General features: G+C 40.9%; 1 protein-coding gene across 4 annotated transcripts in view; it reads left to right on the top strand.

Moving 5' to 3' along the window:
- atg5 (ATG5 autophagy related 5 homolog (S. cerevisiae)) overlaps positions 1-14,123 on the top strand; it is a 156,125-nt gene that overhangs the window by 6,702 nt on the left and 135,300 nt on the right. For all 4 annotated transcript variants that reach the window (XM_080192827.1, XM_080192829.1, XM_080192830.1 and 1 more), the window contains exons 2-4: positions 118-273; positions 3,150-3,277; positions 13,307-13,385. In XM_080192827.1, coding sequence (XP_080048953.1) covers positions 166-273; positions 3,150-3,277; positions 13,307-13,385 — 315 coding nt within the window. In that variant the 5' untranslated portion in view covers positions 118-165. The remainder of the gene's footprint in view (positions 1-117; positions 274-3,149; positions 3,278-13,306; positions 13,386-14,123) is intronic.

Genomic DNA, 14,123 nt, shown 5'->3' with positions numbered 1-14,123 from the left:
TGTGAATAGTTCGTCCTGGGTTAGCGGGAGGAGGGAAGAGTGGATGAACACAAGGTCATTGTTTGCTAATGTTTCGTCAGCTGAATGTATTATTATTTTTTGTCTTTGCTCCCAAAGCTTTGACAGGCACTTCAGTCTATATGTGCTACATCAAGAGTTGGAAAAATGACAGATGACAGAGATGTATTACGGGATGTTTGGTTTGGAAGAATACCAACCTGTTTCACCTTATCTCAGGATGAAATAACTGAAAGGGAGGCTGAACCTTATTATGTAAGTATGAAGAAAGAAAATAATTGTTTGCATATCTCTAGTATATGGAATAAGGCAAGTACTATTCGGTTTAACCCTCTAATAATGTTTTATACTCATCTCCAGGTTATGGGATGGCACAATGGTTAGCACTGCTGCCTCGTAGCACCAGTGACCCGGGTTGGATTCCCAACTTGGGTCACTATTTGTTTGGAACCTGCACATTCTCCCCGTGTCTGGATTTCCTCTGGGTGCTCCAGTTTCCTCCCACAGTACGAAAGATGTACTGATTAGGATTTTTAAAGTTTAATGTTTGTTTATTAGTGTCACAAGAAAATTCCTTAGTCGTCGTACTCCGGCGCCTGTTCAGGTACACTGAGGGAGAATTTAGCTTGGCCATTGCACCTAACCAGCATGCCTTTCAGACTGTGGGAGGGAACCAGAGCACCAGAGGAATCCCGTGCGATACTGGGAGAAAAATGCAGACTCCACACAGACAGTGACCTAAGCTGGGAACTGAACCTGGGTACCTGATACTGTGTGATCATGCTCCCTAGGTGCATTGGCCACGCTAAGTTCTCCCTCAGTGTGCCTGAATAGGCACCGAAGTGTGGTGCTTAGGGGATTTTCACAGTAACTTAATTGCTGTGTTAATATAAACCAACTTGTGACATTAATAAATAAACTAAACTTTTAAACGTTCTATTAAAATTCAGGATATTTAAACACCTGATTTTACTTTTGGCATTGTTTCATATTAAAAAGTAGTGAGCAGTTTATTTGATAAACAAGGGCAGTATTTGTAACATAAGCAGATTTTTGCTTTTTCCTCTTGTTGGTCACCCATTGATTGTTCGTTCTTCTAACCAGGCCCTGATAGAAGCAGTCAGCCCTCTATATTTTAAAGTAGCAGTTGATATCTAGTCTTGAGGGAAGATAGGACACTTCCACTTTTGCCACTCAGTGTTTTGGGTGAAGTATTTTCAATGTCATATACGTAAGCCAAAACAAATCTCTCCTCCTATATCTTAATTTGCTGTTAATCGAGTGGGCAAAGATTTGGCAAATGAAGTGTTTCCTTGTTGACTTTGTTAGCTTGGAATTGAAAAAAAGTACCCACGTAGTGTAAAGCTTTCCATGTGCTCGACAGGCCACAGTTCCTCGCAGACAGTAAATTATGTTCATGTTCTTTCTTATTGTTTCGTGGGTGTCACTGACAAAGCCAGTATTTGTTCGCCATTTCCAATTTCCTTTTAATTGTATTGTTTCTTGGGTCACTTCAGAGGGCAATTAAGAGTTGACCACATTATTGTGGGTCTGAGTGACATGTAGTCCTGACCAGATAAGAATGGCAGATTTCCTTCCTTAAGGGATATTTGTTTTATGACAGTCAAATGGTCACCATAACTCAGACTAGCTTCTATTCCAGATTTATTAACCACGTTCAAATCCCACCTTTCCATCAGCTGCTGTGGTGGGATTTGAAATCTTGAAGCCAGAGTCTGAGTTCAGCAACATTACAGCTACACCGTTATCTCTCCATAAATGTGGTCAATGTTGATTCCAAGATGATTTTCTGACCATATGTTCACGATATGATTAACTCTGCCGATTTCTATCTCTGTGGCATTGCCTGCTTCTGCCTTAGCTCATTTACTTTTGGACTCTTATCCATGCCTTTGTACTCTGTAGATTTGACCATTCTGATATGTCCCTGGCTGTTCTATCCTCTAGATACTTATAAATGTCTAAAACTTTACTGCCTGTCTCCTAACTCATACCAAGTGTTGTTCAATGAACATCCCTATTCCTGCTGACCTATATTGACTCCTGGTTAAGCAACACAGTTTTAAAATTCTCATCCTTGTTTTTGAATCCATCAAGGCCTCACTTTTATTTTCTATGGAATGTCCTCTCGTACCACAACTCTGAGATAAGTGTACTATTCTAAATCTGGCCTCTTGATTGTGGCTGATTTTAATTGCCCCACATTTGTAGCTTTGCCTTTAGTTACTAAGCCCTCAAACCTTTCGACCTTTCTTTCTACGATGTTACTTAAAACCTTACTTTGTGGAGCTTTCATCATCTGCCTTAATATCTCTTTATGTAGCTTGGTGTTTAATTTTGTAATGGTCCTATAAAATGCCTTGGGTATCCTCTTTATGTTCCACCTCAAATGTAATAAAAGTTCTTTTTAAAATGCTCCAGCAAAACACTTTAAATGCATGTTGTTGTAGTAATTTCTTGTTCCAGCTTTCAAATAGTAGAAAATGCTTGTCAGAAAATGTGGTTTCAGGTATAAACTACAATTTAAGTTTATTAAAAATTTTATTTTTAACTTCCAAGTACATAAAGAAAGATGCATTGAGTTTATTACAGATATTATTACAGAGCCCATAACTCGTGCCTGAGGCTGAATGGCTGGCGCCTGTTCCTAAAATTTGTAGAAATAATGTTTTCCAAACTAAACTGGTTAAATTAATTTTGTGAATTTGCCAACTCCACAGCCATTAAACAAAAACTAATTTTACCTTCTCGTTAATTAATTGTCTGTTTAAAGCTAATCAGCCTATTCAGTGATTTATAAACTTACTTTGTAATTAAAACCTGTTTGTTTTCTGCAAGTGTGTAAGGTCATGGCTATCACCTGAGTATAGTAAATAAAGTTTGAATTGCCACTCTCACCTCAAATGATTTTTTAAAAAAAATTATATGGACTTTTCTCAATTGAAATGTGAATGGATCTTCTTGTTCACAGCAAGCCTCCATGAAACAATAGATTCCACCCTCACTGTTGTGAAAAGGCCAATACTGTTTCTTATAACGTAATGTGGCCATGTCAGCATTTCACCATTCTACAATCATAAATGTAATTTCTTTTCTCAATTTCTTTTCAGCTTCTTTTACCAAGAGTGAGTTATTTGATGTTGGTGACTGACAAAGCTAAAAAGCACTTCCAAAAAGTTATGAGACAAGAGGATGTGGGAGAGATGTGGTTTGAATATGAAGGAGTACCTCTGAAGTGGTGAGTTTCTGATCATATGTAACTTCTCCACTGTAAATTTTACATAGGCGTTTGGCCTTTTGGTGCCTGCCGTAGACGTAGGTTCTTCAAAGTTGGAATTTTGTCCTCTATTAAAATAAAATTATAGCTTGCTAAAGAGCACGTTCAACTCTACTTTTAAAGAATCAGGCAATCGATTTATACTTACAATAGTTCTGTTTTGAATGTGAGTACATTTGCATATTTATTTGGGTACTCAAATTGATCCCAATATTTTAAATAATTAGTGTTTTGATACTTTATCTTAATTACATTAACCAAACACAATCCACATTTTATATAATTGGGGATTGGAAGGTTCCTGCATATTATGTCTGTTATCAGTTATGATGTGGAGATGCTGGCGTTGGACTGGGGTAAACACAGTAATAAGTCTCATAACACCAGGTTAAAGTTTAACAGGTTTATTTGGTAGCACAAGCCACTAGCTTTCGGAGCGTTGCCCCTTCATTGGGTAAGTAGGAGTTCTGTTCACAAACCTATTTGGTAACAGAAGCCACAACAGTGCAGAGACTAATAGTCAAGTTACGCACGTTTGAGGATAGCCTCAGCCGGGATCTTGGATTCATATCACGCTATCTGTAACCCCCACGACTTGCCTGGGCTTGCAAAATCTCACTAACTGTCCCGGCTGAAGACAATACGCATCTCTTTAATCTGTGCTTAACCCTCTCTCTGCTCACATTGTCTGTACCTTTTAAGACTTAATTACCTGTAAAGACTCGCATTGCAACCATTATTCTGTAAATTGAGTTTGTGTATTTATATGCTGTGTTCGTGAACAGAACTCCCACTTACTTGACGAAGAAGCAGCGCTCCGAAAGTTAGTGGGTTGCACTACCAAGTAAACTTGTTGGACTTTAACCTGGTGTTGTGAGATTTCTTACTGTTTTAAGTCACAGGTAGATAGATTTCTGATAGACAAGGGAATTAAGGGTTATGGGTTGCAGGCAGGAAAGTGGAGCTGATCCCCTTCAGATCAGCCGTGATCTTATTGAATGGCAGGGCAGGCTCGAAGGGTTAGATAGCCTACTCCTGCTCCTATTTCTTACGCCTGTTTGGGTACATTGAGGGAGAATTTTAGCATGGCCAATGCACCTAACCAGCATGTCCTTTGGACTGTGGGAGGAACCTGGAGCACTTGGAGGAAACCCACGCAGACGCAGGGAGAATGTGCAGATAGTGACCCAAGCTGGGAATTCAACACAGATCCCTGGTGCTGTGAGGCAGCAGGGCTATTGTGCTGCCCCTATTTGAAGATTGGAGCTGATTTCAGTAACGATGCAGAACTACAATCATAAAATTATCAAGATTCGTTTAAATTGACCAATGTGTGTAACAAGCAACTTCATGTGCTAACTGACTAATGGACTGTGCAGTAAAATCCTATTGAATGAGATCAAACTAAATTGACCTTGGCACCCCTGTGGTGGGACAAAATAAAGTTGGTCTGTATTTCTATTTCTGATTGCAAAGTAAAATCTCTCGCAAATCTATTTTGATGCGATTGCTAAAGCTTATCGTAGCCAAAACCTGTATACTTTTAAGGTTAGATAGCCTGCTGAGTGCATACGAATCTAAACAAAATACTAACCTGTCTTTTCTCTTGACAAGTGCTTTATCTCACATTGTATGCATATGCACGTTTGCCACTAGATGGTGCTGGAGTATCATGTATAGAGTAATCGTATCCTGTACAACACAAACATAAAAAGAAACACAATAGATCTGTGGAGTGAGAGAGACAGAGTTGATGTTTCAGGTTGATAACGTTCCATCAGCGTTTCTCGTCCACTTCTTAACGAGTTGACTCGCCAACTTTAAGGGCATTCAAATGGTCATTGGATAGGCATATGGATAATATTGGAATAGTTTAGGTTAGAGGGCCATTAGATTGGTTCCACTGGTCGGCGTAACATCGAGGGCCGAAGGGCCTGTACTGCGCTGTAATGTTCTATGTTCTACGTTTTTTTTCTGTTGGGGAGATTTGCAATGATCATTGTATGATTACAAGTTTTTAAAAGTTTATTTATTAGTCACAAGTAAGGCTTGTTAAGGGAAAAGGCAGGTTGGTAATTTGTGTTTAGACTCACAGGCACTCAGCGGGCTATTTAATCTTAAAAGCATTCTGGCCTTGGCTGTGGTAAGTCTTAACACTGCAATGAAGTTACTGTGAGATTTCCCCTAGTTGCCACACTTCGGAGCCTGTTCAGGTCAATGCACCTAATCTGCATGTCTTTCAGAATGTAAGAGGAAACTGGAGCACCCAGAGGAAACCCACACTGACGGGGAGAATGTGCAGACTCTGCACAGACAGTGACCAAAGCTGGGAATTGAACCCAGGTTCCTGGTGCTCTGAAACAGCAGTGCTAACTACGGTGCTGCTCCAAAATACCAACCTGTATTTAACTTTTACTGTTGCAATTGCAGTTTTATTAAATCCTGCCAAGTAATGCCATTTATATATAAAAGAAAGTTATCAGAAAACATTATGGAAAGGAGAATAAATATTAGATTTTCAAATACTAATGTTGATGAGATTGCATTTGAAGCTTATGTTTATTTATAACAAGATTTGTTGAGTGACTATCGATGTAACAGGTTTGTGGCAGGTAATTAAAGAGCATTTGAAGTCTGGCATGTTGTCAACACTGAGATGTCTCTCAACACCGGGTTAAAGTCCAACTTTAACCTGGTGTTGTGAGACTTGGATTAGACTTTAATCTAGTGTTGTGAGACTTCTTACTGTGTTTACCTCCATCCAACACTGGCATCTCCATGTCATGCTGTCAACTGGCAGTTGACGGCAAGAAACTGATGTAGGTCATTTGGTAACATTTCAGGCTATGGTGTTTGGAAACTTGTGGTTATATTGGGAGGGAAAATGGTGGTTTTCTGGGTGTAATCAATACAGTCTATAAACACAGGCAGTGAACTGGTTGGTTGGGTAGGAGGAGATAGAATTGGAATAATAGCTATTTGCTCCATTGATGTGTGTGAGATATAATGTCCCTTTGGTATCTGCAGGACGGAACTCAACTTTTTACTATACTTATGAAAAACCTGAATGAGTGAATACTGATGACAGCACTTAAATTGAGGGCTCAGTGAGTAAGATGGGAGAGGAAAGTTACAAAGGGATATTGGTAGATTAAGATGCTATCAGCCATATCATATAATTCCTATTGTGCAGAAAGAGGTCATTCAGCCAGCTCATCGAGTGCACAAACCAGAATATCACCATGCTTCTATCCCTGTAACCATGTTAATACCTTGCTAATCCTCCTGACGTAAAGGGGCAGTATTGATCAATATGGGGTGGGGGGAGAGATAGATCAGAGTATTTTTTAAATAGGTTTAGAACTGTGGTTGCGTAGTAACCCGATCCATGCACAGATATCACTGAAAGTTAGTGGATAAGTGCACATAATAATTTCATAGACCTGTTGGACACTCGACCTTTATTTTGACTAGAATACACGGGTGTTGGCTGAAGGAGACTTGCTGTGAATTAAGCAGAGTTTTGGAAGAGTGTAAGTTTCTGGAAGATGGGAGACCAACCGGGGGAGTGCTGGAAGTGTAGAATGTAAAGGTAACATATATGCAGGATTCAGTAGTGGAAGAAGTAGAGATGAAATTGAGTGATAGAAATAGTGTTGGTGCTCCTGGTGATGGAGTGAATACCACAGCAGCATGCTAAGAGAAGTTTGGCAGATAATAGATTTTCAAAGGTTATTTTTTTTTAAAGACTGAGCACACCAAAAGTATTTGTAATTTTCCTAAGTAACTAACTTAATTAATTTTTTGGTTGTTACAAGTTGGTATTCCTGATTTGGATCCTCACAAACTTTTAGTCTATCCATCAGGGCATTCCTTTCCCATAGAAAAGGAGAGAGACTGATCATTTGATATTTAAGTAAAGTTTGTTAGTGTCATAAGATAGCTTATATTAACTTCCAGGTGGATATGTTCCCGCGTGTCTGCTGCCTTTGTCCTTCTAGATGGTAGCAGTTGTGGGTTTGGAATGTGCTGTCTCAGGTGTCTTGGTGAGTTTTTGCAGTGCACCTTGTAGATGGTACACACTAATGCCATTGTGCATCCAAGATGGGGGTGATGAATATTAGTGGATGGGGTACCAAACAAGTGGACTGCTTTGTCTTGGATGATGTCAAGCTCCTTGAGTGTTGTTGGAGCTGCACTCATTAAGACAAGTGGACAGCAGTCCATCACATTCCTGACCTCTGCCTTGTTGGTGGTGGACAAACTTTAAGGAGTCTAGTAGTGAGTTAGTCATTGTTGAATTCTTAGCCTCTGATGTGCTCTTGTAGCCATAGTATTTATGTGGTTCATCCAGTTCAATTTCTGATCAATGATAACCCTCAAGATGTTGATAGTTGGGGATTCTGAGATGGTAATGCCATTGAATGTCAAAGGATGATGTTTAAATTCTCTTCTTGGAGATGGTTGTTGCCTGTGGTGTGAATGTTACTTGCCATTTGTCTGCCCAAGCCTGCATATTGTTCAGGTCTTGCTGCATTTGGACATGAACTGGTGGGAATGGAGACTTAGGGGGATTGGGCATTCATTGTGAAGAGGAAGCAGTTAGAGAAACTGGAAATTGTTAATATGCTCAAGATAACCCGAGGACTCTTGAATGGAGGTGGGGAGAGTTTGGATAAGGAGAGAATAGAGTCAAGGTAGAAAGAAATAAGTTCAGGTGTTCAAGAACAGGCTGAAATGATGGATCTACCAAGGCAATCCTATTTGTGGATTTTGGGAAGGAGGTAGAAGTGAGCTGTGGCGGATTAAGTGACTGAGGTTGGAAGCTTTGGAGAGATGATCTCCAAAGGAGATGTAGTCAGTGATAGCCCTGAAACCAATGACTTGATCATTGATCAAGTAATAAGAAGAGTTTGAGAGTTGGCACTCAAGATGGCATTGGAGTAACATTAGGGTTCTGAAGGAAATGGCAGAGGTGATAGTAGATGCCTTAGTGATTATTTACCAAACTTTGCTGGATTCCGGGGAAGTGCTAGAAGGTTGGAAAACGGCTAATGTTACGCCGCTGTTTAAAAGTAGCAGGCAAAAGGCAGGGAATTATAGGCCAGTTAGTTTAACGTCTGTAGTTGGAAAAATGCTTGAATCCGTCATCAAAGAAGAAATAGCGAGGCACCTAGAAAAGAATGGTTTGATAGAGCAGACGCAGCATGGATTCGTTAAGGGGAAGTCGTGTTTGACGAATTTATTGGATTTCTATGAGGATGTGACTCGTGCGGTAGTCAGAGGGGAACCGGTGGATGTGGTGTTTCTCGATTTTCAAAAGGCGTTTGATAAGGTGCCGCACAAAAGGTTGCCTCAGAAGTTTAGGGGGCATGGAGTTGGGAGTAAGGTGTTAGCATGGATAGAGGATTGGTTGTCTAATAGGAGGCAAAGAGTTGGTATCAATGGGTGCTATTCTGATTGGCGGTTGGTGACTAGTGGAGTGCTGCAGGGATCAGTGCTGGGGCCTCAGCTATTTACCATTTATATAGATGATCTGGAGGAGGGGGCGGAGTGTAGGGTGTCGAAATTTGCTGATGACACAAAGATGAGTGGAAAAGCAAATTGTGCAGAGGGTGTGGAAAGTTTGCAGAGGGATCTGGATAGGCTGAGTGAGTGGGCGAGGACCTGGCAGATGGTGTACAATGTTAGCAAGTGTGAGGTTATCCACTTTGGCAGAAATAACAGTAGGAGGGATTACTATTTAAAGGGCGAAAAGCTGCAGCATGCTACGGTGCAGAGGGACCTGGGGGTCCTTGCGCATGAGTCGCAAAAACCCAGTCTGCAAGTGCAGCAGGTGATCAAGAAGGCGAATGGAATGCTGGCCTTTATAGCGAGGGGGGTAGAATATAAAAGCGGGGAGGTCTTGCTGCAACTGTACAGGGCACTGGTGAGGCCGCAGCTGGAGTACTGTGTGCAGTTTTGGTCGCCGCACTTGCGCAAGGATATTTTGGCCTTGGAGGGAGTGCAGAGGTGGTTCACTAGGCTGATACTGGAGATGAGGGGGTTAGACTGTGAAGAGAGACTAAATAGATTGTGTCTATACTCGTTGGAGTTTAGAAGGATGAGGGAGGATCTTATAGAGACGTATAAAATGATGAAAGGGATGGATAGGGTAGAGGTAGAGAGATTCTTCCTGCTCAGAAAGGACAGCAGGATCAGAGGGTACAGCCTCAAGATAAGGCGGGAGCAGTTTAGAACAGAGTTGAGGAGGAACTTCTTCACTCAAAGGGTGGTGAATCTCTGGAATTCTCTGCCAGTTGAAGTGGTGGAGGCTACCTCGCTAAATATATTTAAGCCACAGGTAGATAGGTTTTTGACAGACAAGGGAATTAAGGGTTATGGGGAGAAAGCAGGAAAGTGGAACTGATCCACTTCAGATCAGCCATGATCTTATTGAATGGCGGGGCAGGTTTGAAGGGCTAGATGGCCTACTGCTGCTGCTATTTCTTATGTTCTTATGTAACATTAACATACATTTCCTCAGACCATATGTTGATTTTTGAAAGTTAGATTGATGCATAAATTTGTACCATTTAATGCTTGATGAAGGAAAGTCCTGGAATAAAGGCATAAGCTGTAGATGAAAACAAAGTGCCAGAAAAGCTCAATGGATCTGACAGCATCGTCCCACAATAGTCCAAGGACACTCCTTGCTTGAACAGAAGCCCGAACAATTCCCATCCACCATGTTCTTATTCTCCTCTGCCTCGCTGAACGTGTTCTCTTGGCTCCACAATTTCTCTTTTTAACTGGTCTCACTTTCTCCAAGTAAAGGATGTGGCCGTGTGTACCCACGTGGACTCTCATCCCTCCTATCTTATTGTGGAGTATATGGAACGTTCCTTGTCTTACTTTGGCTCCATCTCAACTGTTTTTCCAGTACATCAATGACTGTATTGGTGCCGCTTCATACTCATGTCTGGACCTGTAAAAATGTGTTGATTTTTGCTTTCAAATGACACCTCTCAGCTTCACGTAGTCCAACTCTGACACTTCTCTTCCCTTCCTTGACTTTTCTTTCTTCATTTCTGGTGATTGGCTGTCCAGCAATATTTGTTATAAGCTCACCAAATCCCAAATCTGGTGATTGTCCCATTAAGGATCAGTCTGCAGAATAAGGGTCATGTGACCTAGTAAGCCAGTGATGGACCAGGTTGGTGTTTACCTGAGTAAGCAGTGGTTTCTATGCCAGAACTTTCTTGGGACCTGATTGCAGCCATGAAGCTGTAAGCCTCTGCACAGCCTTTATCTGTAAATAACCATGTTGGTTTTTCCCCTTAACTGGTGAACAAGAAGTATTACATTGATGATGAGGGTAGAAGGCGAGCCTCAAACTGAGCATATGCAGTTTTTGTTGAAATTGAGACAGAATAGTTACAAAAATGCTCCCATCCTCCATTTCTCTGCCTCAGTATGCCTTGTTCCCCCCCATCCCCCTCACTGTGGTTCACAGGGCCTGAGTCCAATCCATTTCCTGCACTTGTGCCCTCCCATCTCCCCTCCCTTCCATAACCCTGGTAGGACTGTTCTTGTTTTTCACCCCAGCAGCCTTCCTCTTTTAAAGGATCACCCTTGCATGATGCCACCACCAATACATCTTGCCCTCACAACACCCTCTGTGGCACCCTGGTTCACTCCTCCATCATCCCCATCCCCTCAGCTCCTTCCCATTGCACCTTCCAATGCAATCATAGCAGTTGTAACGCCTGTCCCTTTATCTTCTCATAGTCCAAGACCCAAAACTCTCAGCTGGAGCAGAGTTTCAGTTACACTTTCAATTTGGTCGACTATATTTGCTGCTCCCAATGTGGTCTCCTCTACACTCGGAAGACTAAACACAGACTGGCTGACTGCCTTGCCGGGCACCTTTGCTCAGCCTGAAAGCATAACTCTGACCTTTCTGTTGCTTGCCATTTCAACTCACCATCTTGCTCTCTGTTTCATTTCTGTCCTTGGCCTGCTGCAGTGTTGCAGTGAAACCCAACTCAAACTGGAGGAACAGCCTTCTAATTAAACACTTTAATGCCTTCTGAACTTAACATTGAGTTCAACAACTTGAGATCATGAACTCTATCCTCTATTTTGAACATTTTTCTCTCTCTCCTTTTTTCCCTCAACACTCTCCCCCACAAGGCCATCTTGTAATTTGCTTTTGCGTTTTGCTTTCAGGGAGTGCTGATCCTTATTCTGCTATTAACACATTCTGCCATCTGAACTTTAGGCTACTATTAGCACCTTTCTTAGTCTTTAACACTCTCATTGTCTTATGTCCATGATATCTTTGTCAAATCTCTCCTGAGCTCCCACCTACCCCTGACCTATTTTGTTCCCCTTATTCCACTGTATAAAATCCCTTACATTTCTACCCCTCCAGCTCTGAAGAAGTCATACGGGCTCAGACCGTTAACTGTGTTTTCCACTCCACAGATGCTACCAGACCTGCTGAGTTTTTTCAGCATTTTCTATTTTTTTTCTAATCTGGAACACAATCCATCTGTGCAGCAGTGAAGAGAAACTTGAACGTCACTGACCGCGTGCTATAGCTGAAAGGGAAATGGACAATCTGCACACCTAATTTAAGAGGACCAGGCTTCAGGCAATCAATTGTCAATTAAGGTGAAGTTGCATTCTTAGAATATAGGTTAGCAATAGAAGAGATGCAGAAGCCCCATCTAAGCTCAGAGATGCTGAAGGCAAGAATTTTGAAAGATAAATGAGAACTAAAAGAATAATATCCTTTATTATGATTTGTAAAAAGTTAATTGTCAAAAGTTGGATTAAATGTCAGTCACAACAGAAAATCCAGATCTGAATTTGAAAAAGGTGGATACTGTGGCATGATTTACAGGTTATTATGCAAGAACGAAGGATTTTATAACTGGACACTATTTCAATCCAACAGATCTTCTTCAGTTTTGTTCACCAGTCTGATCTAATAATGACAATTCCTCAAGCTTATACAACTGCCTTTCTGTATGATCATGACTGTTCTGTGACTTAACATAAGAACATAAGAAATAGGAGCAGGAGTAGGCCACCTAGCCCTTCGAGCCTGCCCCGCCATTCAATAAGATCATGGCTGATTTGTCGTGGCTCAGTTCCACATTCCCGCCCTCTCCCCATCACCCTTAATCCCCTCGCTTATCAAAAATCCATCAACCCACGTCTTAAAAATATCTAGCAAGGCAGCCTCCACCACTTCAACGGGCAGAGAATTCCAGAGATTCACCACCCTTTGAGTGAAGAAGTTCCTCCTCAACTCCATTCTAAACCGCTCCTCCTTTATCTTGAGACTGTGCCCCCTAGTCCTACTATCCTTTCTGAGTGGGAAGAGTCTCTCCACCTCTATCCTATCCATCCCATTCATCATCTTATATGTCTCAGATACCCAGATACTCCCAGATACCCAGCTTTGCCCCATCTTCATTAATACTTTTGGCCAACACAAAATCTGTCAATCTTGGTTTGAAATTAACAACAGATGCAATACAAATTGACATTTGCAGAAGAGTTCCAAACTTTTTATCACTTTTTGTTACCTGACTTGGTGGCTCACAGTTAAAATTGTTCAAGTATTGCTCAGAAAAAAAGACATGCCATCAAAGTCTTTTTTCATGTTCTCTATTACCAAACGATTAATTCATCTCATGCCTGTTTTATGCTAAAGACAAAGAAGCAGTTTGCCATATGTTGCAGACAAAAGTACAGTATTGCAGTATTCATATACAATGTACATGATCACAGTCTAAATGGGAAACCGATCAGTTTCTCATATTAAAGGTTGATGAGTATTAATGACTTATACAACCATCTGGTGCCTGTACTGAAAATTCATATGTGTTATCTACTTAATCAAATAGGGTTACAGATTTTTTAAACCATTTTTAATGATGGAAGGGCCATTTTTGTTCATTTTTCAATTACCATTCTTGTTTCCTTTCTCTTTAGGCATTATCCAATTGGTTTACTTTTTGATCTTCATGCGACGAACACTGCACTACCATGGAACGTTATAGTACATTTCAAGGTAATTTTGCACTATTACTGCTGCTGCAGGGGTTAAAATTGCTGCATGAAAGCAAATACCCTGGGCTTATAATACAGCTGCTGCTTTGTTTATTTTTCACCCATGTCTGTAAACTACAGTGTTAATTGCAATAATTAATTGGAATTTGGTGGGTACTATTTCCAACATATTCAAGTTCTGCATTAAACTACCTGTTGTACTACTTAAAATCATAATGCTTTGTTGATTGTATCGAAGCAAAACAGTAGCAAATTATGAAGGTCATAATCTAAATTGAGCAATGGGGCTTGAAAATGGCTTACTTGAAGAAATGAAGCAGTTCTGAAAGCAACTCTTGAGTGCATGGTCTGTATGCTGCTTATCCAAATTGTTACCATATGTACCTATACCTATAATTTTGATTTGATTTATTGTCACGTATTAACATACAGTGTAAAGTATTGTTTCTTGTGCACTATACAGACAAAGCATACTGTCCATAGAGAAGAAACGAGTGCAGAATGTAGTGTTACAGTCATTGCTAGGGTGTAGAGAAAGATCAATTTCATGCAAGATAAGTCCATTCAAAAGTCTGACAGCAGCAGGGAAGGAGCTGTTCTTGAGTCGGTTGGTACGTCAAGTACAGAGTGGCTGGGAAGCTCTTCAACCTGAGGAGACTTCAAGCTATTACCAAAGTGAAGGAGACTGTTCTGAGAGACTTCCTCTTTGCTGATGACTGCGCCCTATATACTGACTCAG

Source organism: Carcharhinus amblyrhynchos, chromosome 7 (assembly GCF_965287045.1).
Source record: "Carcharhinus amblyrhynchos chromosome 7, sCarAmb.v2.hapA, whole genome shotgun sequence".
NCBI lineage: Eukaryota > Metazoa > Chordata > Chondrichthyes > Carcharhiniformes > Carcharhinidae > Carcharhinus > Carcharhinus amblyrhynchos.
This window is presented reverse-complemented; position numbering and strand designations above follow the sequence as displayed.